At 34.3% G+C, this 23,775-nt stretch overlaps 1 protein-coding gene across 4 annotated transcripts; it reads right to left on the bottom strand.

Moving 5' to 3' along the window:
- Positions 1-731: 731 nt before the first annotated feature.
- Positions 732-23,085, bottom strand: LOC129315694 (uncharacterized). Of its 4 annotated transcripts, XR_008594562.1 has the most exons (4): positions 22,510-23,085; positions 21,558-21,618; positions 6,587-6,787; positions 821-3,690 (listed from the first exon to the last, which is right to left on the bottom strand). XR_008594562.1 is itself a non-coding variant. In XM_054959627.1 (3 exons), exons 1-3 carry the CDS (start codon positions 7,021-7,023, stop codon positions 1,084-1,086), a joined length of 396 nt encoding a protein of 131 aa, XP_054815602.1. In that variant the 5' UTR covers positions 7,024-7,041; the 3' UTR covers positions 732-1,083. The 4 variants fall into 4 exon arrangements, 1 of the variants encoding a protein (XP_054815602.1); XM_054959627.1 differs by lacking the exons at positions 21,558-21,618; positions 22,510-23,085 and adding an exon at positions 6,972-7,041 and having other exon boundaries at positions 732-1,226; XR_008594561.1 differs by lacking the exon at positions 21,558-21,618 and having other exon boundaries at positions 822-3,690.
- Between the last annotated feature and the right edge of the window lie 690 nt (positions 23,086-23,775).

Raw genomic sequence — 23,775 nt, 5'->3', positions numbered from 1 at the left:
AACATATCTAGAGATCAATAAAAAAGGAAGTAAGTGTATTAAAAATAAGCTAAAGATAAAAGTCTGTTAAATATGAATAAGTACTAGCAAAAATGTTCATGTACAAATTAAAACAAAAACTTTGTAATGGTCTGTTAATTAATTATGAAGGAAACTAAAAGAGAGATGAAGAGAATATTTGGAACCCTCATTCACTCACATACAAACGAAAAAATAAGTTACATGTCACTTGACAACTAAAAAATAAGACTTGAAAAAAGTGACGACTTTGAAATGGATGAAAGGGACGAGGAATTACCATGGTAGTGCTAAAAAGTTATTTTATTCGAAGTAAAAATTATGATAAAGAATCTTTTACTTTTATTATGTGGAAAATTTGGTAATAATTTAAAAAGACATTTGGAGGGATAGAAGAAGATAGCTACCACATAAGCTAAGCTAACAAGCTAATTGTAATCACCTTAGTATTTTCATGAAATGACCATGCGTCTGTAAGTCTTGTTGTGCCTTGATCTATGATTCAATCATACAGTGATTAGAGAGAAATTTACCGTTTAATTTGTGTAAGATCCATTAAAAAAGTCCCGTATATTTTGAAAAATATTTTTCTTTTGAAGCATATTATGAGAATTTAAATAATTTCTACGAAGAAAATCTTATAAATTCCTACATGCTTTAGAGGAACTCTTTGAATCCAACAAAGACATTAGAAAAATTGAAAGACAATAGAAAACTTTGTGCAATTCACAATTTTTTCCCATGAAATGACAACGAGTCTATCATAAAATAGGTTATGCAAAAATATTCACTTAAATCTTTCTCCTTATAATAAAATAATTTTGTTAAATGGTGAGGACATGTTAAATTTATTTATTACCAAAACATATAGAAGCTTCAAAATATTTTATCACTTCCAACATCTTCTCCTTACCATTCTCATACTCATGTACGGTATGTATGATTCATTTAACTGTAGATTTTTTTTTAATAAGAAAAGTCCCATGCATTCAACAGATAAAGAGTATAGCAACGAAGAGTTCAAAGAACTGAATCGAAAAACAAAAACCAAATACAGCAAAAAAATCAATAATAATCAGCACAATTTGCAAAAGAGGAAGCACGAGCAGAGTAACAAACTCCAATGGCATCCGAGGTTAGAATGGTAGACAAAGGAAGTGTTGGCTCAGACACCCACCCTAATGGGTACACATCCTTAGAAGCAACAGCTGCAAGAAAGTCAGCTGCTTGATTACTCTGACGAGGAGTATAGCACAAAGAAACACAACCTTGGACGAAAGAGCTGTAATACACCCATGGATAATACTTCTACATCTCCAGTCATGCAAATCAAGCTGATTAAGAGAAATACTTTTGACCAAGAGTAAATAGTCAGTCTCAAATATGACTTTATCATGACCCATGTTTATGGCAAGCGTGAGGGCCCTTTTAAGAGCCAAGGCTTCAGACATAAACGTAAAGAGTGATTTCACTTAATCCATAAAACCCTACTAAAATAAGCCATTAGCATCCCGGCATATTACTCCAAAAGCAGAATGTGGTGATTCTTCAGCAAAGGTAGCACCAATATTTATCTTATAAGACCCAATAAGAGGCGGCATCAATGTTTCACATTAGGATGAATAACAGTGGAGACTCTATTAGTAGGGGAATCACATGCTAACCAGAACTCGAAATGTGAATATTTGGCTAGATCAAGAACTCGTACAGGAGTAGGCTCTACATTATCAAATACTTTCACATTTCTACTTCTCCATATATGCCAGAGAAGCCAACAAGTAAATGCAATATCAACTTCAGTAAGTCCACTTTTAATATTCATAAGCCCCTCCCACTAAGCTTCAAAACTGGTCACATTATAATGATCAAACCTGATTCCTAAAATGCATCCAAACCAAACAGGTCTGACCCAATTACATAGAAAAAAGAGATGTTCAATGGTTTTCAATTCTAATCCACAAACCATACATACCTTGTTTTGAAATCTCTTTCGAGCATACAGGGAAGCATTTGTGACTACTACCTTTGACACCACTCTCTAAATGAAATGTTGGACCCTTGGCGCACATTTGATTTTCTAGATACCTCTCCAAGTTCCTAATGATACACTCCAAGAGGGGCCAGCCTTAGTTAAGGGCATCCCAGCTTGCTTTTTTGCCACCTTATATCCAAGTTTGACTTGGTAAACCCCATCTATTGCTTTTGTCCATACCAAATTATCAGCCACACCATAATTTGATAACAAAATTTGCAAGATTGCATCCAATATATTCTATGAGAGAAGATCATGAATAAGGGAAAGATCCCACTTACCTGCCACGATGAGGTCACAAACTCTGCCATGTTCTACAATGTAGGGTTGATTCCCTTATGGCTTCTTACACTACAACATTTTTGTTCTGTGGCAATGGTCTGAAACTGTTGCCATAAGGTGGAAAACCGTTGCCTATAGGAATAGGTAACGGTTTTTAGGTGTGGAATTTGCCCCTGTTACTTATTGTCTAAGGCATTAGTTTTTTAATATTTTAGGCCACAGACCATAAAACCATTGCCTATAGTCTCACTATAGGCAACGGGTTTAAGGTATTATCATATGCAACATTTTTTACCTGTTGGTATGAATAGGCAACAGTTCTTACCTGTTAACATGTTGGTATAATAGGCATTAATGGTTTTCCTTGTTGGTGTATGCTATTATAATTGGCAACGGTTTTAGCATGTTGAATTAAGGTGTTATCATGTGACTATTGATTAAAAAAGGCAACGGTTTTTGCCTCTTGCTAGTAAGAATAGGCAACATTTTTCTACCTGTACCAAGTGCTCTTGGACAATAATTCTCTTATGTTGCTATTGTAATTACAAGTTTTGACCATTGCTTTAAACATTAATTGCTATAATATTTTACCTAAAATGTAGTTTTACTTCTCAATTTAAACACAATTATTATTATATATTGATATTGGATGAAGAAAAATTCTTCTGCCTTCATATAATTACCAAAATGCCCTTCAGCCAAAAAAAACAAAGGCCAAGACACATGTTGCTTCTTCCTTTTTTATTTTTCTCCTTTTTTCTTCTTCTTTCTGTCGGGGGAATGCTCCAGAAATCACAGAGATAGGGAGTTCTTCGATTTTCTTTCCTTCTCCATCTTCTTCCATCTTCGGCGTCGTCAGTGTGAGAGTGTGCCAGAGCTTCATCTGTCACTGCTTGTCAGATCATCAACGTCCTTCTCCTTTCTGTATGTGAGTGATGATGTGAATGTTCAGGTCTCTCTTCCCTTTCATTTTCCTTATCGTTCGTCGCTGCTGAAGACTACGGAAGCTCTGTTGAAGCTCTTCCTCTATTAGCATTTAAGACTCTTCTCCCTTCTCGCCGTCCGCTGCTGGTGACTAAAGGAAAACACTGAAATCTCCTTCCTTTGACAGTGCTGTGGCGCGCGTTTTCGTCGGGCTTCTTCCTCCCCTATTTTTTTTTATGGTGAACTCCTCTCCTCTCCTCTCCTCCCTCTGTTCGAGCTGCTGTGACAGGTTGAGCTCCAGGTTTTTCCTCGTCTCCTTCCAATTCTGATGCGTCATCTCTCTTTTCTATTGTGTTTTAGCATGGATTCAAACATTCCTCTCCTTTTTGCTTCTCTGTCCTATTGTTTCTATTGAGGTGAGGAACCATGATTTCCTATTTTCATTGAAAAATTTGTGCGTGTAAGTGTAAGGTGTGATAGAATTGAAGTTGCCAATTTTCTCTTGAATTTCAGCTGCTGCTATTCGTGACTGTTGAAAAAAAAAGAAGAGAGAGAGAGAGAGAAGAGTTTAAGCTGAAACTTATGTACTGAGAGCAAGACTATGATAAGTATAGGTTAGAATTTTTGAGTTAATTAGTTTGTTTGGATTGGTTGATATTGAAGAATTGGTTAAGATGATATTTGGATAAAAGAACTTAGACTTGAAGCTTGTAGAATGGTGCCCATAAGGTGCTTGATAAAATGCTAGTGAGATGGATTTGCTTGATTGTGTATTTTATAAAATTTCATTGAATTCCTTGAGAGACCTAAGTGGGTTGGATGCTATTGACTTGTAAATTGAGTTTGGTATTCTATAGAAATTTGCTCATAAATATAATGTAGATATGATTGTTAAGAAATTGTCAGACAAAAACATTTGAATGTTGAAAAGCCTTATGGAGGGATTTGGAATTTATGTACATTTGGTGTTTCGATAAAAAGTTATAAATATGGAAGACACTTATTTTCTACAATGGAAGATTTAAAATTAGATATTTTAGGAAAAGGGACTTTGTTGGTAATTCAAGACCAAATTATTTATATATATATATATATATATATTCATCTTTGGGAATATTGTGAAGTGTTTGGTGTGATGTCTGAGAAAGTTTAAAGTTGAAGGTTTTATCTTTTATTTTTAATCATTTTTGGACTAAACATTTTGAATGATGAGGAATGTACAAGAAAATGATAATGATATTAATTGGATATTAGGAACTTCAAGATCAAGCATTGACGCAAGGGTGCCAAGTAGGAGCAAGTTTTACGTTTGAGAATATGTCAGGTAAGTGGATAGCATCCCAACTGATTTTTTTTTCAATCAAAATTTCCTTTACTAAAATACTACGTTTTTCTGGAAATCATTTTAATAGCATTAATGCGATTATTGAATATTTATTGATTAATATTTTTTTATTTTGAGAAATTAGCTTTACCAAATTTGAAATGTTATTTGATCAATTAAGTCAAGTTTGAACTTTGATTATGAGATTTTTATTTTATCAAATATTGGATTAATATAGAAAATGATTCATGTGAGTTCAACGTTGAAAATTTTTTTTATTATTCAATAAATGCAAACATGGGCATTGAATATGAAACTTGATTCTGGCAAGTTTTAATGCTTAAATATATTCATGCGAGTTTGATTTTGAGAATGAGAACTGTATCTTGAAAGTGATGATTTTCTCGCATGTTTGAAAGTGATTTTAAAAAGGGACCTTATACAGAACACTGGTTGCTAACGACAATTTCGTTAGTCCTTGGCGCGCCATGGTACACCTAGCTAGCAGGGTGTTTATAGGAGGTGCTAGCCCCGTGCGACGGCCAACGCACGTGGAACGGAGGGATGGTTATTCGTGAGCATCGTACTCACATTTGTTTCGTGGCTTCGGCCGCGTTTGGTTACTTACCCTCATGGACTATGTGTCCACGTTTGTTTTGTGGCTTTGGCTGTGTTTGGTTACTGACTCTTGTGGACTGTGTGTCCACGTTTGTCTTCGTGGCAAGAGCCGCGCTTGGTTATTTACCCTCATGGACTGTGTCCACGTTTGTTAATTGTTCTGATAAGTCCCCGTAATATGAATTTGATGATTTCACATGCCATTGGCTTTAAGTAGTAAATTGTTTATAATTATTTATTTTCTTCTTTGCAATCAAGTGACGATAATATTTCATATGATATTTTAATAGCTAAAGATTTTATTTAAAACTTTATAGAATCCTTTTACTTTTGAAATTTATTAAATTTTTATGAAGATCGTTGCCTCTTTAAATTGCATGATTGTTTCAAACTTTTCTTTTATTCATATCCAATTATTTGTAGTTGGGATGTTATTCATTGAAAAAAGATATTTGGGTCTCAGATGGTATAGCGAAACTTGTAACTCGAGGCATCCATTGAGGAGTTTTATTGCTAGATGGAAGCGAAAAAAAATTATGTTAGTCAAATCCTAGTTTGACAAAAATTTGACTTTATACTTACGTTGGAACCTGGCCTTAGGTGCTCTACATAGACTACAGGTAGAATCCTCACATTTCTTTTAAAATTTAATATCTAATTTAATTATGCAATCATTTTTTAATTACCCTATTAATATGTTTAATGTATTAATTTCAGAGTTTCTTTGGCCACAACTTGAGGGATATGAGTTTTTCCCATGCCAATCCCACCTAGTTTTTGGAGTGTGACATGATCTTTCAATTCTATTAGCCTTACTCCTTTTCCATAACAACATTTTAAACAAGGACATATAACTCGATGAGGGTCTTAATTACGACAAATTGCAAACTCAATGAATTCATCTACACCATCCCAATATTCTCTAAACAATTGATTAGCCGACATCCATTTGCAATCCATATCACTAATATAGTCATAGAAATTCAAGAAAAAAATACTTAGATTTTTTCCTAAAGGAAAAACCTCCCAAATAATCAAATAATCAGATCATACAACACAATACATTTACACTAAACATATCAATTCATCCAAATTAAAATTTAGTAGCACAACACATCTAAATTCAAACAATAATCTCCCTTAAAAAAGAAACCTTCTATTCTAATTAATTAATTTTGCTACATTAAACTTTAAACTAAACTAAACTTTAAACTTAACTTAAAATAAAGGAATTTCAATCATGAAATTAACAGCCTCAAATGTCAATATAAATAATTTAAATCATATGTTATCTATATATTATATCTAAATTATTTTAAAATTTACATAAAAATTTATTATAATATTAAATATTTAAAAAATTATAATTTTAAATATTAAAAAAATACCTCCGATGGTGGCTGAACAGTGGTGCTCGCGGACAATTGTGATGCGGAAACTTCTGACTCCAATAGCGATGCGATGCACAGAATGAAGATCAATGGCGATGCGATGCACAGAACGAAGATCACAGATAATGATCGATGAAAAATGCCAAGCAGAATGAGATGATGAAGAGATGCACAGATCGAGAAGAAAATATGCAGAACCTGAGCTCCAAGCACAAAACAAAGATTGACGAAGATAAGTGTTGACTACAGATAGAAAATGTCGAACAGAATGAGACGATGAAGAGATGCACAGATCTAGTAAAGAGACATATGGAAAACCCAAGCTCTAACGACACAATGAAGAGACATGCACGGATGTTGGGCGAGTAGTGAAGAGACTCACAGAATGTTAGGTGGTGCACGGATGGGTTAGGCAGGCAAGTGAAGAGACGCATAAAAGAGACACACCGAGGAGAATAAGAAAAAGAAACTACTGAAAAAAACAAACAGAGTGAAGGGAATGGGCTATTAAAAAAACATTACCTTTTAGAGCACTATCTTACAAAGCACTTCAGAAGGTTTGGCTTCCAGGAGCGCTCAATTAAGAGCGCTTTCAGGAGCGCTCAATTAAGAGCGCTCCTAAATCTACCACTTCTAGAAAGCTAAAAATCAAGCACTCCGGAACGGTTACAAACTTTTGGAGTGCTCAAATAGAGCGCTCCTAAAGGTTATGCTTCTGGAGCGCTCAAAATCTAAACACTCTAAAAGGCTAATGTTTAGCAATGCTCCATTATGAGTGCTCTTGAAAGCTTAATGCTTTTGGAGTGCTTAAGAATTAAGCTCCAAAATATTCCATTATTTTTTATATTTTTTTTAGTTATTTAGGAGCACTCATTTAATAAGGTTTCCTAAAGGGCAACCCTATAGGAACGCTTTTTCAGTAAAGCGCTCTAGTATGTTCTACATCTATCTTTCAAGAGCGTTTTTTTATTAAGTGCTCCTAAAGACCCGTTCTGAAATACATATTTTGTAATAGTGAAGAGAGGGATAGAGTAGAAAATTTTGTGATTCATCTTGTGGTGTCTTGATCAATTAGTACTACCATACAATGATTGGAAAAGAAAATTTCTATTTAATTTGTTTGAGATTAAAAATTGTCCTATATATGGAATATTATTTTGTTTTGAGTTATAACAGTTATCTCTTATATAACAAAATGAAGCATTTACAAGATATTATATTTGGCAAAAAGAAAAAGGAAAAACAAGAGATTAAATATGTAAAAAATATTTTTTGCTGATGATATTTAAAAATACTCTTAATTTAAATTATTGTTATTATTATTTTTTAAAATATTTTAGTTTTAAAGGAAAAAGTTATACATATGTTTTAATTTTATTGGTGGAGAAAATATTGTGAGATGATTAATTTTTTTATTTTTCTAATGTGAAAAACTTTTCTTGAAAAGGTATTTGAAAGTTAAGAGAGGATGAACTAATAAACCTTGATCAAATTTTTGCATAGTTCACTTTGTTTTTTTTTTTCTTTTTTTTGGGAAGTGATAATGTCACTTGTCCTGTTTTGTTCCATGAATCTGTCATATGTGGAAAAAGTTTACAAACTAATATTTCTACATTCCAAAATTTATAATCATTTAACATCATCAAATATAAATATTTTTAGGTAAATTTATTTGTGAACATTTAATAACTATTCTTTAGAAAATCCACGTTAAATGTTCAAATTTTTCCAAAGTGCAAAAAAAAAAAAATCAAAACCATTTCAATTATTTGGCTCCTTTTATTGATAAATTTATTTAGGTAATTTTAACTTCAACAAAAATCAAATTGGAATCATCATTTTTTTAATTTTTAACCATCTAGTAGCTATTAATGATAGTAGATAGGTTAATTACATCATAGAGGTATATACTAACAACCGGTGGTTACAAGTGGGCCTTAGTGGAGAGAGGAGAGACAAAGAAGGTGATGGTGAGGACACTTATCCAATTGGAATCACCTCCTTGAGAGCAAGAGCTACAATGAAATTAGCTGTAGCATTGCCTTCATGTGGAGTAAAGGCAAGAGAAAACCCAGCTTTGCTTGCTAAGAGGTCTATAATATCTTCTAATATCTCGCTACATCTCCAATCACCCAGAGTAGGTTAATGTTTCAGGATACAAGAGATGAGGCCTAGACAATCAAATTCAAAGATGACATTATCACAGCTCAAGTCAAGAACAAGGAGAAGTGCTCTTTTTAAAGCAAGAGCTTCTGTCATAAATGCAGAAATTGACTTGATTTTGTTAGCAAAGCCCTATATAAATGTACCTAATTCATCCCTGCTGACTATACTAATAGCTGCCTCATTTCATTCTGCCACAAATGCTCTATCACAATTAACTTTAATAGAGCCCTTGGGTGGTGATATCTAATGCTGAGGCAATGTGGTTCTCCCTGTCTTAGGAACGTCATCATAAACCAAGACACAGCTCTACCAATATTCCTTAACAGCCCTTTAAGAAGATTCAATAACCTAACTTGGATTGGGCTCTACTTTTAAAAAGTTTATCATTGCGAGCCTTCCAAATAAAGCATGGAATCCAACAGATAAGGGCAATATCATATTTAGTGAAACATGCTTTGCTAGAAATAACATCAACCCACCAATTACCAAATTTCTCTATACTATTTGGTTCAAATTTCAAAGAAAGCCCATACCCAAACCATATACAGTGAATCCGGGGGCATTCAAAGAACAAGTATTCAATTGTTTCAATACCATGCACACAAACAGGGCAAAGGTATGAGAAACCTCTATGGCGAAAAGTTAAAGCTTCATTTATGGCTAGCATGTTAGATAAACTTCGCCATAAAAAGTGAGTGACATGAGGAGTAACTTTAAGCATGCATACCTTTTTCCAGGTGGCTTGAGTGATAGTAGTTGATGTGCTTGCTATAGATTTTCCATCGCTTTTATCCTTCATCACCTTGGCATAGCCATGCTTTACAGAATAAATGCCAGAATTTGCAGGACTCCAAAAAAGCTTATCATTTGATACATGAAAGGTTGTATGGCATGAAAGGTTGTATCATCTATTAAGCGAGACACACCTGCCAACCTCCATTGGCGATTATTTATAAGAGTAGCCACCACAACATCAGATTTAGCAAGCTCTCTATCCTTAGTATCCAAATGATGATTAGGTAGAGAAGGAATCCAGTTATCCTTCTAAATCAAAGCAGTTAGTCCATCACCAATTTGCCAACATAGATTTAGCTTTAGAAAATCTCTACTGTTTAACCAGTACCAAGAGGCATGAGAACCTTTTTTAACATCAAGAAAGTGCTTATTAGGGAAATAAATACCTTTTATGATTCTAACCCATAAATCATCAGGATTTTAAAATGCTCGCCATGTAGTTTTGGCCAAAAATGCAAGATTATAATTAACAAGGTCCTTAAAACCCATACCTCCCTCATTTTGGGCTTAGTCATATTATGCCAAGCTATCTAATGGATTTTGCTTCTAGTTGAGCTACTATCCCACCAAAAGTTAAAAATCAGGCTATCGAGTTCCTTGCAAGTTTTCATAGGGAACTTGAAGCACATCATAAGGTAGGTTGGAATAGCATTAACCACTACCTTAATTAAGACTTCTCAACTAGCATATGATAAGTATTTCCTAGTCCACCCATTCACTTTTGTACTAACTCTGTCCCTAACATAAGAAACTGCTTGATACTTGGTTTTGCCCCATATACTCAGAATTCCAAGGTACCGCCCAGGATCATCAGCCTCATTAATTCCTAAAATTGTGCAGACAGAGTTTCTAATAGAAATAGGAGTATTCTCAGAGAAGAAGATGAAGGACTTGTCTAAATTTGCCACTTGGCTCGATGCATCATAGTAAATCTTTAGAATCTTAGCTAGACTTCTGCAATTAGACTAGTTTACATTCATGAAGAAGAGTGCATCATCTATAAAGAAATTATGGGTAACAGTAAGACATTGAGTACTCATTTTAACCCCTTTCAATTTATCCAAAGCATGAAATTTTTCAATCATACTAGATAATACCTCAAAAACTCAAATGAACAAGTAAGGAGAGAGTAGGTCCTCTTATCTCAAGCCCCTCCCAGGTTTGAAAGAAGTAACTCTGTTTCCTAAGAAATAGAGGTTCAAGTTCACAAATTCCACATAAAGCATAATCATATTAACCCATCTAGTACTAAAACCCAACTTCTGTAAGACAAGATGAAGAAAGTCCTATTCAATTCTATCATAAGCTTTACTCATGTTTATCTTAAGGGAACTCCTCTTCATCCTTAAATAATAGTAAACTTTATGTGCTATTATCATATTATCATGAATACAACACCCAGGTATGAAGGCACCTTGGCTTAATGAAATGTACTTGTGAAGATATGGCTTCATATGAGTAGCAAGTATCTTAGAAATGACTTTGTAAGAAAAGTTACACAACCCAATCAGTCTAAAGTAAGATACATGCCCTGGTCTATCAACTTTAGGAATTAAAGTGATATTAGTATCGTTGATATCAGCCAACACAATCATCCCATCAAAGAAATCCTTAACCATCATAAAAATACTATCACTAACCTCTACACATGCTAATTGATAAAATTTATCAAAGAAGCCATCAAGGCCTGGAGCCTTTGATGCACCCAGACTAAAGACAATCATGCGAACTTCCTCTTTTGTCACAGGTAGTAACAAGCATTCATTGATATGATCATCAATTCGACGATCAATATAACTAAGAGCTTCATCAAATGGTCATGGTAGTGATACTTGGAACAATTACTCATAAAATCTTGAAAATAGATTAGACATTTGATAATTCATTCACCCAGATACCGTGATCATCTCTGATTCTTAAGATGTTATTTCTCTAGTGCCTTGAAATAGTAGATAAATAGAAAAACTTTGAATTTTTATCACTAGATTAAAGCCAAGAAATCCTCGATCTCTGCCTCCAATACACCTCTTCCTTATCCATCAAACATTCAATTTCAGCCATAATGGTTTCTGCTAATTTGGGATTCTCATATGTAATTTCTCCTTGTCTACAGTCTACTAACTCATTCTGTAGCTCATTAATTCATTTCTTACTATTAGGAATCATTTCAGAGCTCCATCGAACTAATGAATTCCTGCAATAATTAAGTCTATACATAAACACATCCAAAATACTAACCCTTTTGTCATCTAGATAGAAAACCCAATTTCTAGGAGATTTACCAACAATAATGCATAAGTCTACTAATAACAAGTGATGATCAGAGCCTATTGGATCAATATTGAAAACCTAGAGTTTTGGAAATGCTTCATAAGGATCAACATTGTCCAATACACAATCAATTCTTTCTTTAATAGTGTCAGCATCATGTCTCATACTAAGTGAACCATGACCCAGTATACCTAAGATCCATTAATGAGCAGTCTGTAATAAATAGTTAGAAATTAATCATCTTCCGAATTGCCCTTAAATTACCACCTTCCTTTTCTCTTGGGGACACAATATCATTAAAGTCACCCAAACAAATCCATAGTCTATGTATACCCTGTGCTTGTCTAATCAGAACTTGCTAAACCTAAAGCCTATCTTTTTCACATGGTGGGCCGTATATAAAGGATATATATTGCAAAAAATCCAAAGTAGAAGGAAAAATACTGGTATAAATAATATTCAAAGAGGAAGATAGAATATTAATTACCACTTCTTTGCGCCACCAAACAACAAGCCCTCCACTGAGCCCTTAAGGGTCTACAGTCCATTCTTCATCAAACCTGCACTTTCTTCTAATCTTCAACATATAGCTTATTTTCTTCTTGGTCTCCATAAGAAACACTATTTGGGAATTATTCTTTTTGCATTCATCTCTGATATTTTTGATTACGAAGGGAACCCCCAAACCTTAGCAATTCCAAGATAATATTTTCATGGTGAACTGGTAGTGTGTTCGTCCTTACCACCGACGTCAAAGCTATCAACATCTTCCTTTATGGCAGACAAATCTTCACCAAAAATAAATCTATCTGATGAAAAATTAACTCATACCTGGTAATCTTTACTAACAAGCTGAGACAATATCCTTCTTCTACCTACTCCCCTCCCTCTTCGAGAGCAAATCTGGTTTTTAATACTTCTATAGGAAACTTTGATAATTTGTGAATCCACTGACCCTTGCCCTTGAATTGAATTGCTAATCTCTGCCTCTTTCATAAACAATTTCCTACATTTAAAAGCTATTAGACTATTAGGCTCCTCTGTTTGTCGTTTAAACACAACTTGTCACAGCCCATTTGTAATTTTAGACATAGGTGATAGCCCAATAAAAGGAACTAAGGCCCCAATACTGCTTAAGTCTTCCTTAGGGAATTCAATAATATATGCTTTTGGGCTTTTAGGAATATTAACAGACCCTTCTACCTCAACTATACTCCAATTGATGTAGGCCTCCTTAGAGTTAGGCCCATTATGTAGAGTTTCACTATTAGTGACATTAGAGCTCACAAAATTGCAATCCTTATTAATTGCTAGATCCTTACTTGTAAATAGCTCCGAAACCACCTTCGCATGATCAATATGATGTAAAGGTTTCTCTCTTCTATCATCATTACTAGTAATAGAGGGATTACCTTTTATCTTTTTGCATCCTGATCTTCTCTCTAAATCTAATTTTAATGCCCAAATATCTATTCTTTCCTTGTAACAATGGTCGGCCCAAGTCATCCTTCCTCTGTCATGTGCTAGTGGTTGGAGTTTTACCAACACCGACCATTGAAGCCTCAACCTAATCAGACCTATACACTTTAATAGCATCCTTTAAATTCTTAACATTTGATATACCCATCCAACTACCAAACTCTTCCTTCTCTATTTCTTCTTCTATTTCTTCACTGGTAAATTGACAATGCTTACTATTATGTTTAATGCGGCCACACTTGTAACAAAATTTTTGGAGCCTTTCATACTTCACTGAAATCCTTACAGGTTTGCATTGTGGGTGAGGGATCCAAAATCTCGACACAAGAGGATTAGTCCAATCAACTAGAACTCTTACTTTGATAAATGATCGAGTCATTTTACCCTCGACCATAGGAGATTTAAACATGACTACTTCCCTTATAGTGTTAGCCAATTGTATAGCATTATCCCTATCAAAAGCTCTATGGGAAGACTATGAAATTGTATCCAGAATGGGCATTGATCAAAATTAATGTCACTATAGACCATAAAATCATCCCAGCATTGAAGGTTAAACAAGAATCCTTGAATAGACCATGGTTGACCCTTGATAACTCTATTATAATCTTTGACCTTTGTAAATCAGAACACAAAAGCGATCTTATTCTTATCCATATCATGCACCTCAACTTCTTTATCTACACCCCATCCTTTTTTGATCATCGAGATAACAATCCCTTTATTAAGATTTTTATCTGTTTCCAAATGTCTGACCAGAGATCTACTATTCAAGTCCTTCTTCCTTTCGAGATCCAAGACCACCTCTTTTTTTGAAGTTTCCTTCATTCTACTGCTCTCACTCACCTCCATAACTACCAAATACCAGACTCACACACACGAAAGATGCAAACACACACCCTCAATCTCACACTCACACACCTTACAGAAATGAAACCAAAGGAAATGAAACCTTTGAAATGACTTAACGAGAGTGCAGTAGCAATAATGTTAGTCACCAAACACTCAGAAAAAAGAAAGCAACTCTCATAGTGGAGAGAGAATACTCATAGAGGAGAGGGAACTCTCACAGGGGAGAGAAAAATTTCTTGTATTGCAACACCCATTATGTTTCAGTTATACATCCTCAATAAATAGAAAAAATTTAAAATGATGTCATGATTTAAATTAAAATTATGCTTCAGTTATACATATTTTCACAAGTAAATTAATTATACTAATTATTAAGTTTGAACTCTATACTTAAATTAATCATAATACATATATTGAGAATGTTAGGTTTTTATACCTTCTGGCTTCTGTTGATCACTGAGGTGAAAAGATATTAGAAGAGAAATAAAGAAATACATATTTTTTTAGGATTCTATATGTTTAAGTAATATAAAGAATTCAACATTTGTTCACTTAATAGAAATATTTTAATTTTAATCTAATGGAAATATTTAAATGAATATTCTATTGATCCTAGTTATAAAATTTATATTTACATATCGTTTCTTATAATAAACTCATTTTCAAATCTCATAAAATATGAATCAATTATATCGCATGAAGTTTTGCATTATCCCCTCAATGATAACGGCTATTCCTTTCACAATCTTCCCTAATCCCTAACGTTTTCATTGGATTTAAAGATTTCTCCATATAATACCTGATTATTCCTCTCCTCGGTGAGAGTTTCCTCTCCTCAGTGAGAGTTGTGTGTTATTTCATTCCTGTTAGAGTGAAATTGGCTATAGGTAACATACTTTGTGTTGCTAAAGGCCATCTTTTGAAGGCAATCATGTGCCTTCTTTTCTCATGAGGCAAGTGTGAGTGTTTTAAGAGAGCACGCTTGGTGTTTCGGGGTGTGTATGTCCTTTTCTTTTTTCTAGATGAGTATGGAGGTAGGAGAGAGTAGTAGGGTAAAGCAAATGACAAAAAAGAAGTGGTGTTAGATCTTTCCAACAAGTAGGTTAAGGGTGGAGGATCATTGGTGGGAAGGTTGGAAACCGATAAGAATCTCAAAAAAAGGCTAGTCATTTTGATGATTAGGAAGGGTTGGGGGTTATATAAGGAGAAGGTTCAGGTGCATGATATGGATAAAAATGCCTTTGTGTTTAGGTTTACTAAAGAAGAAGATTACAATCGAATTCTCAAGAGGAGGCCCTGGACTATATAAGGTTTCTTGAATTACAATGCTGGGATGACTTTATGATCTATAGTGAGGTTGACTTCTCTAAGAGCCCTTTTTGGGTGCAACTCCATGGTTTCCTACATGGTGCTTTTGACCAGAGAAATGCTATTCAGTTAGGTAATATAGTGGGAGAGGTGGTGTTATTTGAAAACCCAATGATTGATAGCAGGATGACCAGAATGTTAATTTGAGTAAGGGTACTTGTTGATATAAGGGAGCCTTTAGTAACTGGTTTTTGGATTCCTAACCCTACATGAAAATTGGTGTGGGTCACTGTCTAATACAAGAGGTTGCATATTTTCTATTACAAATGCGGATGGCTTGGTCATGACAGGAAGCTGTGTGAAATAATTGAAGTAGAAATAGAGGAAGAAGTAGATGAGGAAAAGTACAGAAGCTGGCTTGGAGTCTCACATGTTAGAACTCTTGAAGAAGCTGTAGTAGTGCATAAGGGGGATTGGGTTGAAACTTAGGTGATCGGAAGAACTAAAATTCTAGCGAAGTGATCATGTGAAGCCTTATAACTTTGGAAAGTAAGGAGATGAAGGCGTCAAACTTGAGTTATGAGTAAATCATGGGATATCTAATAATAATGGTATAAAGAATAATAATAGGTGTCATAATAATTGGAGGAGAGAAAAGGAAGTCAATTAAGGGAGAGATAAGACAAGTGTAAATTTATCAATTCATGAGGAGATTCAAAATCAAGGACCTATGCATGCACATGAGGAAAATGGTTCTACACATGAAGAGAACCAAATTGTGCCTAAACTGTCTGAAGCTAAAAATGTCCAACATAATGCCCAAAGTGAACATATGAAGCCCACAATTCTAAAAAGCCCTCCACGGTACACAGTGGAATTTCCTGATGAAAAGGAAGACCTCTCAAGGGCCCTGATCCTGATTAAAGGGCTATCTCCTCTATCTGGAATTACTTTTGGGCTAAATAGGATTATGCTTAAACATCCTATTGAAGAAATTTCAAGCCCTACTTAGACCAAGAGGAGGAAATTGTGTTTGATAATGCAGTAAGACTATACAGTAGTTAAGCCCTCACTCGTCAAGTTTATTGAATAAACAAAACTCCTTTCGTACAATTAAGAACTAAATAAGGGACCGCAAGGGATGTAGGGGTACATTTGTAAGGAGAATTTTGAGTAGTGCTCAAGGAAATGATCAAGTACAAGCAAATCTTTCCCTATTCCATTTTGGCCCTAAAAGGAAGATTTCATAAAATTTTGATGGTGACTCTGTTTTAAACGTCAGTGGAAGGGATGAACCCTCCACAGTTCATAATGAAACTCTTATCATGGAACTATCAAGGTTGGGGGTTCCCCTGATAGTAAAAAATTTAAAGGAAGAATGTAGAAAGCAAAAACCCTAGATTGTTTTTATTATGGAAACTAAGCAAAAAAAGAGGTATCTAAGCAAAATCAAAAGGCACTGTGGGTTTGATGAAGAGTGGATAATAGAATCTAATGGGCGCAGTGGTGGTTTAGCTCTCTGGTGGTGTAAGGAGGTTATAGTAAATATTTTATCCTCTTTTTTGAATGTGATACACATGAGTATTGTGTCCTCCATCTTTGATACACCTTAATATATCTCCTTTATTTATGGCCCTCTAAAAGAGCATGACAGGCTTAAAGTGTGGAAATGAGTTACAGATGTTGCCTAAAGCATACGTAGCTCTTGGTTGTGTATTGGAGACTTTAATGACATTGTGTCACAATAGGAGGAGGGGGGAACTTAGAGCAATGAGGAAAATGTTGAATTTTTAGAAATTCATAATTGATAGCTCTATCTGATCTTAAGTTTAATGGCTCCAAATTCACCTAGTGCAATGAAAGGCAGGATTTGGATACAATCCGGGAAAGAATTGATTGAGCTTTAGGTAATGATATGTTCTGTGAAGAATTCCCAAAAAACTCAAGTTTTTCATATGGATCCTATAGGATCGGATCATTATTTGCTTCTTGTGGATCTGAATTTTCAATCAGATAAAACCCTCTGTACTTTTAAATTTGAAGTAATATGGCTTTCTCACCCAGATTATATATAGATTGTTCAAGATAGGTGGAGACTTCAGGACCCTTATGGTAACAGTTTTATGGAGGATTCTTTGTCTAGATTATATATTTGCAAAAGATCTCTTTCTAAATGGAGCACCAAAGCTTTATTGAATAGCAAAAGACTAATTGGCCAATTGTGATTGCGCCTAGCTGAATGTGAACAAGGCAATGTTAATAAAGAAACTATTAAAATGGCTAATGACCTTATTGTAGATATAGAACGCCTCATTGATAGGGAATAATTGTATTAGAGACAACAGGCCAGGGTGTCTTGGTTACAAGTTGGAGACAAAAAGTCTAAATTTTTTCATATAATAACCATCATGAGGAGATAATGAAATACTATCCTGAAGATTAAAGATGATCAGGGGAATTGGAGAGATTTCATGTTGCTTCACAACTTTTATGATAATCTCTTCACTGCTTCTCAACCTCGTTCCTTTGATGAGGTACTTAGTTATCTAGACTGTAGAATTGATGATACCACTAATGCTACACTTATGCTTCCTATTACAAAAGAGGAGGTATGAGTGGCTATATTTAGTCTTCGTCCTTCAAAAGCTCTGGGTCTTGTCAATTTCTCAGGTAAATTCTACCAATCGTCTTAGGCTAAAGTAGATGATAGCATTTTTCTTATGGTTAAGAATTTTTTTATAGGGAAGTTTGTGCTAATAGATTGAATGATAGCAATATCACTTTGATTTCTAAAGTGGATAAGCCTGATTATGTCTCTCAATTTTGACCAATTGGGTTATGCAATTTCTCCTACAAAGTTATTTCTAAAGTTATAGCCAATCAAATGAAACCTTTCCTTCATAGATGTGTCTCCTCCAATCAAGGTGCTTTTATCCTTGGTAGAGTAATCCATGATAATATCATTATTACTCATGAAGTTTATAATTATTTGAGAAGAAAGTGCCCTACTAAAAAAATATAAGTTTGCCCTTAATATGGATGAGTAAAGCTTATGATAGGGTTGAATGGGACTTCTTAAAGCATGTCTTGTTGAATTTTGGCTTTTGTTCCAGATAGGTTAATCTTATCATGAATTGTGTGGAATCAGTCAGTCTAAATCTATGTCTCTCAGGTAACAAGGTAGCATCTATCACCCTTGGCTGAGGACTCCGTCAAGGAGATCTTCTATCTCTGTAACTATTCATTTTAGTTTTTGAGGTTCTCTCAAGTATGATTTCTAAGCAGTAGGAACGAAAACAACTTAAAGGTATTAAAATGAGTTTACACTGCCTGAAGGTTACTCATAATTTCTTTGCAAATGATGCTCTTTTGTTCATGAATACAGACCTTAGGAATTGTACTTTGCTTGCTAAGATCTTGAAGGACTATTGTGTGGCCTCAAGTCAAACTCTAATTTAGAGAAATTTGCTCTCTGTTTTTTTTTACCAATACACCACCTAGTGTCAAAGCCTCAGTTTGTAGTATTTTGGATGTTGAAGAATCTTTGGATCCTGGTAAATACTTAGGAATTCCAAGTGTGTGGGGGAAAAACAAAATATCAAGCTTTAGCTTATGTTCGAGAAAAAATGTGTAAGAAGTTTCAAGGTTGGAGCAGAAAGTTTTTGTCCCAAGCTGGTAGAGAAGTGATGATTAAAGCAATCATAAATGCAATCCTGACTTTCCTCATGCTTTGCTTCAAATTTCCAATCAAAACATGCAAAGAGTTTGATAGCCTGATTTCAAATTTTTGGTGGGATGGTAGTTCGGTCAATCACAAGCTTTGCTAGATTTCATGGCAGAAGCTCAAGAAACCAAAAGAGGAAGGAGGAATGGGATTCAAAGATTTTTTTACTTTTAATGATGCACTACTTGTTAAAACAGCCTGGAGTCTAGTGAATAATAGTGATGATCTTTGGACTAGACTGCTTAAAGGCATTTATTTTCCTAATTCTGATTTTTATAGGCCAAAAAAGGTCACAAAGCCTCATGGTGCTGGACAAGTATTCTAGAGGGCCGGAATTTCCTTAGTGACAATCTACGCTGGCATATAGGTAATGGTACATCTGTTCGCATATGGAAAGATAGGTAGATTCCTTCCTTACCAAGCTGCAGGCTACATACAGAAGATCCAGAACTCATGAAATCTTCTATCATTGTGGCCACTCTTATTGAAAATGGCTAATGGAATCTCCAAGGCATCTCTCATCTCATTAGTGAGAAAGCCTCTAATGCTATCCTTACTATGCCTCTATTTGTGTCTAATAGGAACGATCAAATGTACTGGGAAGTGACGAACAATGGACTTTATAATGTCAAATTGGGCTATGTAATGGCAATGAAAGGCAAAACTAAGGCGTTAACGGCTGCTAGCTCTTCTATCCCCATTTTTTATAGTACTTGGAAGAATATATGGAAAGTGAAGACAATTCCTCGCATCACCAATTTCATATGGCGTTGTCTCTCTAATGCTCTTGCTATAAATGATGCTTTAGTAAGACATCATCGAGGTCTTTTGTCACAACCCAAAAACAGAGGGTGACCGATACGGAATGTAGACCATATCACACATCCCTTAAGCCCTAAATTGAGAAATTTTTTTTCCATTTTAAAACATAGTTGAATCTGTACTGAAAATTATAACATGTTTAATAAAATTATTATATTGAAAATTTTAATATTTTTATAGAAATTTTAGTAGAATCTTCCTAGTAAATAGGATCTCCTAAAAATTTTTAATCTGTCAATATTTTACACAAAATATAATATCAATCAGGAGCTCAACTCCTTCCAGCCACCAAACAACATATACCACAATAGAAATCTAGCTATAGGCTATGTGGAGCTAACTAAGCTTACTTTCAAAATAAAATACATCAGTTCAAATGTTTATGTCAAAAAGGAGATAATGCTAAGTGAAATGTCACCACCTAAAACAATTTTTTTCCCTTTAAATGTCAGCAGTAGGATCAGCGCCAGTTAACGAATCTAAGACCAAATAAATTTCTAGTGAAGAGCATCTCAATAATAAATAATTAAATATGTATAAAAAGAAAGTTTAACATAATTACATGTGTTAGAAATAAATTTTTTTGCAAACAAATATATAATAAACTTCGTCATAAAAGGACTTTGTGTAACTTTAAATAAATTCCTGATTCATTAAAGTATCATATCAAATGTCATTATCATGTACTTTCAATAAAGCAAATAATTGCATTAAATAATTATAAATATGTCATTAATCAAAATCAATGAAAAATAAGTCTATCAAATAATTAAAAACTCATAATTATAGGGACTTATCAGAACAAATAACAAACGTGGACACACATTCTATGAGAATAAATAACCAAACGCGGCTTATGCCATGAAGACAAACGTGGACACACAATCCACGAAGGTAAGTAACCAAATGCAGCCAAAGCTACGAAACAAACATGGACACACAATCCATGAGGGTAATGCTGACCAAATGCAGCTTGAAGCCACGAAACAAACGTGAGTATGATGCTCATGAATAACTATCCCTCTGTTCCACGTGCATTGGCCATCGCACGGGGCTACCACCTCCTATAAACACCCTGTTAGCTAGGTGTATCATGGTGCGGCAAGGGCTAACAGAACTGTCATTAGCAACTAGTGTTCTGTATAAAGTCCCTTTTTAAAACCATTTTCAAACATGCGAGAAAATCATCACTTTCAAGATATAGTTCTCATTCTCAAAATCAAACTCGCATGAATACTTTTAAGCATTAAAACTTGCCAAAATAAAATTTCATATCCAATGCTCATACTTGCATTTATTAAATAATCAAAAATTTCCAATGCTAATGAAAAGAAATTTTATTAATCCTGAAAGGATATCTCATAAGGGGTAAAACATTCATATGCTATGATGAATCGTTTTTCACCACCATCTTAAAACTTAAAAATGAAGAAATTTAATTAACAAAGTATCCACTAATCAACATAATTATTATTAAAATAATCAATGTAACAAAATAAATTTTAATAAGAAAAATTAATTGATAAATTAGTTGTGACGCTATCCACTTACCTGTAGTATCTAAAATTCAATTCTTACAACTTCAACCAAATTTTTTCTTGTTCCAAACACCCTACAAAAATAATAGAGTCTAAATAACCTTTCAGTAAGTTCAATAAATCATTTCCCAACACTAACACAACCAATATTCAATCCAAGTAATTTAGAATTTCCAACATCATCATTTATTTCTCAAAGTTTCCCCATGACTAATTACTAATCAAGAGTATGTGTCACTCCACCAGCAAATACTCTGTCAGTCTACAACTCTTCAATTATTCACTTTATGGAATACCTTAGGTACATCCTAAGAATGAATGAATTCATAAATAACAATTTGATTCTTAAATTACTAACTCAAATATATATTCTAAAAGGCTCTAAATTCTACTTTAACTATTATTGCAAAGAACAAACATCTTCCATAATTATTTAGTCAATAATGACATAACAATTACAAAATATTTTGTCAAACACCATTTATTTTGCACAATGTTTAGGCCGTATGACTAAGTTCTTTTTTTCTTTACAATTCCCTTTCCAAAAGTTGTCCTATATCCATATTTGAACTAATCAAACTTCTAACTTCTATAAAAGAGAGGAATGATCTAAAGACAGTTTACTTAACTAACAATATAACCATCACATATATATTGTTATCATATGCCAACTTTTCTTTACAGGCATTTCATTGAACACCTCGTAAGCATTAATCCTCCATCTATAATTCGAATCCAGTTTCTCCTTAAATTCATTCTAATTGCGTCCAATAAAATTTTAAATTAAAAATATCAGCTAAACTCCTATCGTCTTACATTAACCAAGTGCTTAAACAAATACTCAAAGCTTGATTAGGACTTCAACAAGGGAAGAAATCAAAGTCACTTTAGACAACACAGAACAACACACATACAACACACATACATGGTCGAGAAATAGAGGGAGAAAAGTGGATTCAACTCACCAAATCAATCGAAGAAATGAAGAGAAGAGCTTGAAGCTCCAGCACACCAGATCCGTGATTTCAAAAAAAAACAGGGTAGAGATGGAGATGCTGTCATGTAATGCTGGAGAAGAAGGAGGGAGAAGGTCGATGGTACAGTAAGGGAGAAAGGAGTCTGACACACACTCAGTCACACCAGAACGACAACCCACTTGCGTGCTACTCTAACTCAGTAAAGAAAGAGTGGAACCTGATGGCTAAATAGGGGAAGGTGACAGTGGTGACGTGAAGCATGGAAGGAAGAATTTCGATGCCCCCACAGCCATAGCCACACCCACGAATGTAGCAACAACTTGAAGCAAGAAGAAGGGAAGCCGTCGCATAAACAGAGAAGAGCAAGGAAGAAAAAGAACAGTCGACGATACGGATGAAGAACGGACGAACGAGTTAGGCAAAGATTACCAATAGTGAATGCTGTGAAACAAGACAGAGAAGACGATGCATGGACCCTTAGCATCAATCGATCATGGTGATCGCATACCCAAGTCGGTGGACTTGCTGGAATGGAGAAGGACAGAGATGAAAGTTTCTAGAATTCTCTCCCTCTCTCTCATAGGTTCTATCGTTAAAATGACAAAGGATGAAGAAAAATTTGACTTAAAAAGGGAGGATTGAGAAAATTACAAAAATGAACCTAATTTTTTTTAATATTATAACATAAGAGGCAAGGCCTTTTTTTTTTTGGAAATTTTTTCATAACCATGATAAAATAAAATTAGCCTATTACTTAAGAGAATTTGAACTTTGAATCTTCCAGTAAGTTGCCAGCTTAAGTTCCAATAAATAACCACCATCTACTTGTTAAATTAGAACAATTAAATAAAATATCAATTAGAAGAGAAATTTATTTAATTTAAAATTTATAGTCATTACATCTTTCTAATATGTGCCTAGTCTACGAAGGTGAGATTGAAACTCTCAAGCATCTTTTTTTCCAATGCCCATGGACTCGTTTTGTCTGGTTTGGTAGTAATCTGCCTTTTGCTAGTGACACTTTCAACAATATTATTTTCAGTCAGTGGTGGTCTTCTATTTCCTCTCCGACTAGTGGCCTATCTGAATTTGATCTTAGTAAAACTTTGCTGGATGTTGTGGTTGCTATGGAAATCCTGTAATGATAAAGTCTTTAACTTTAATGACCCAAACACATGTAATGTTATTGCTGATGCTACACGTGCTATTTTAGAATTTTGGGAGATGACTACTTGTTCACAGCATAACAAACCA

This window comes from Prosopis cineraria, unplaced genomic scaffold, assembly GCF_029017545.1.
Source record: "Prosopis cineraria cultivar Desert tree isolate PC_DT_omini unplaced genomic scaffold, ASM2901754v1 PC7, whole genome shotgun sequence".
Lineage (NCBI taxonomy): Eukaryota > Viridiplantae > Streptophyta > Magnoliopsida > Fabales > Fabaceae > Prosopis > Prosopis cineraria.
Note: the sequence above shows the minus strand (reverse complement) of the source record. Positions and strands in the feature narration are given on the sequence as shown.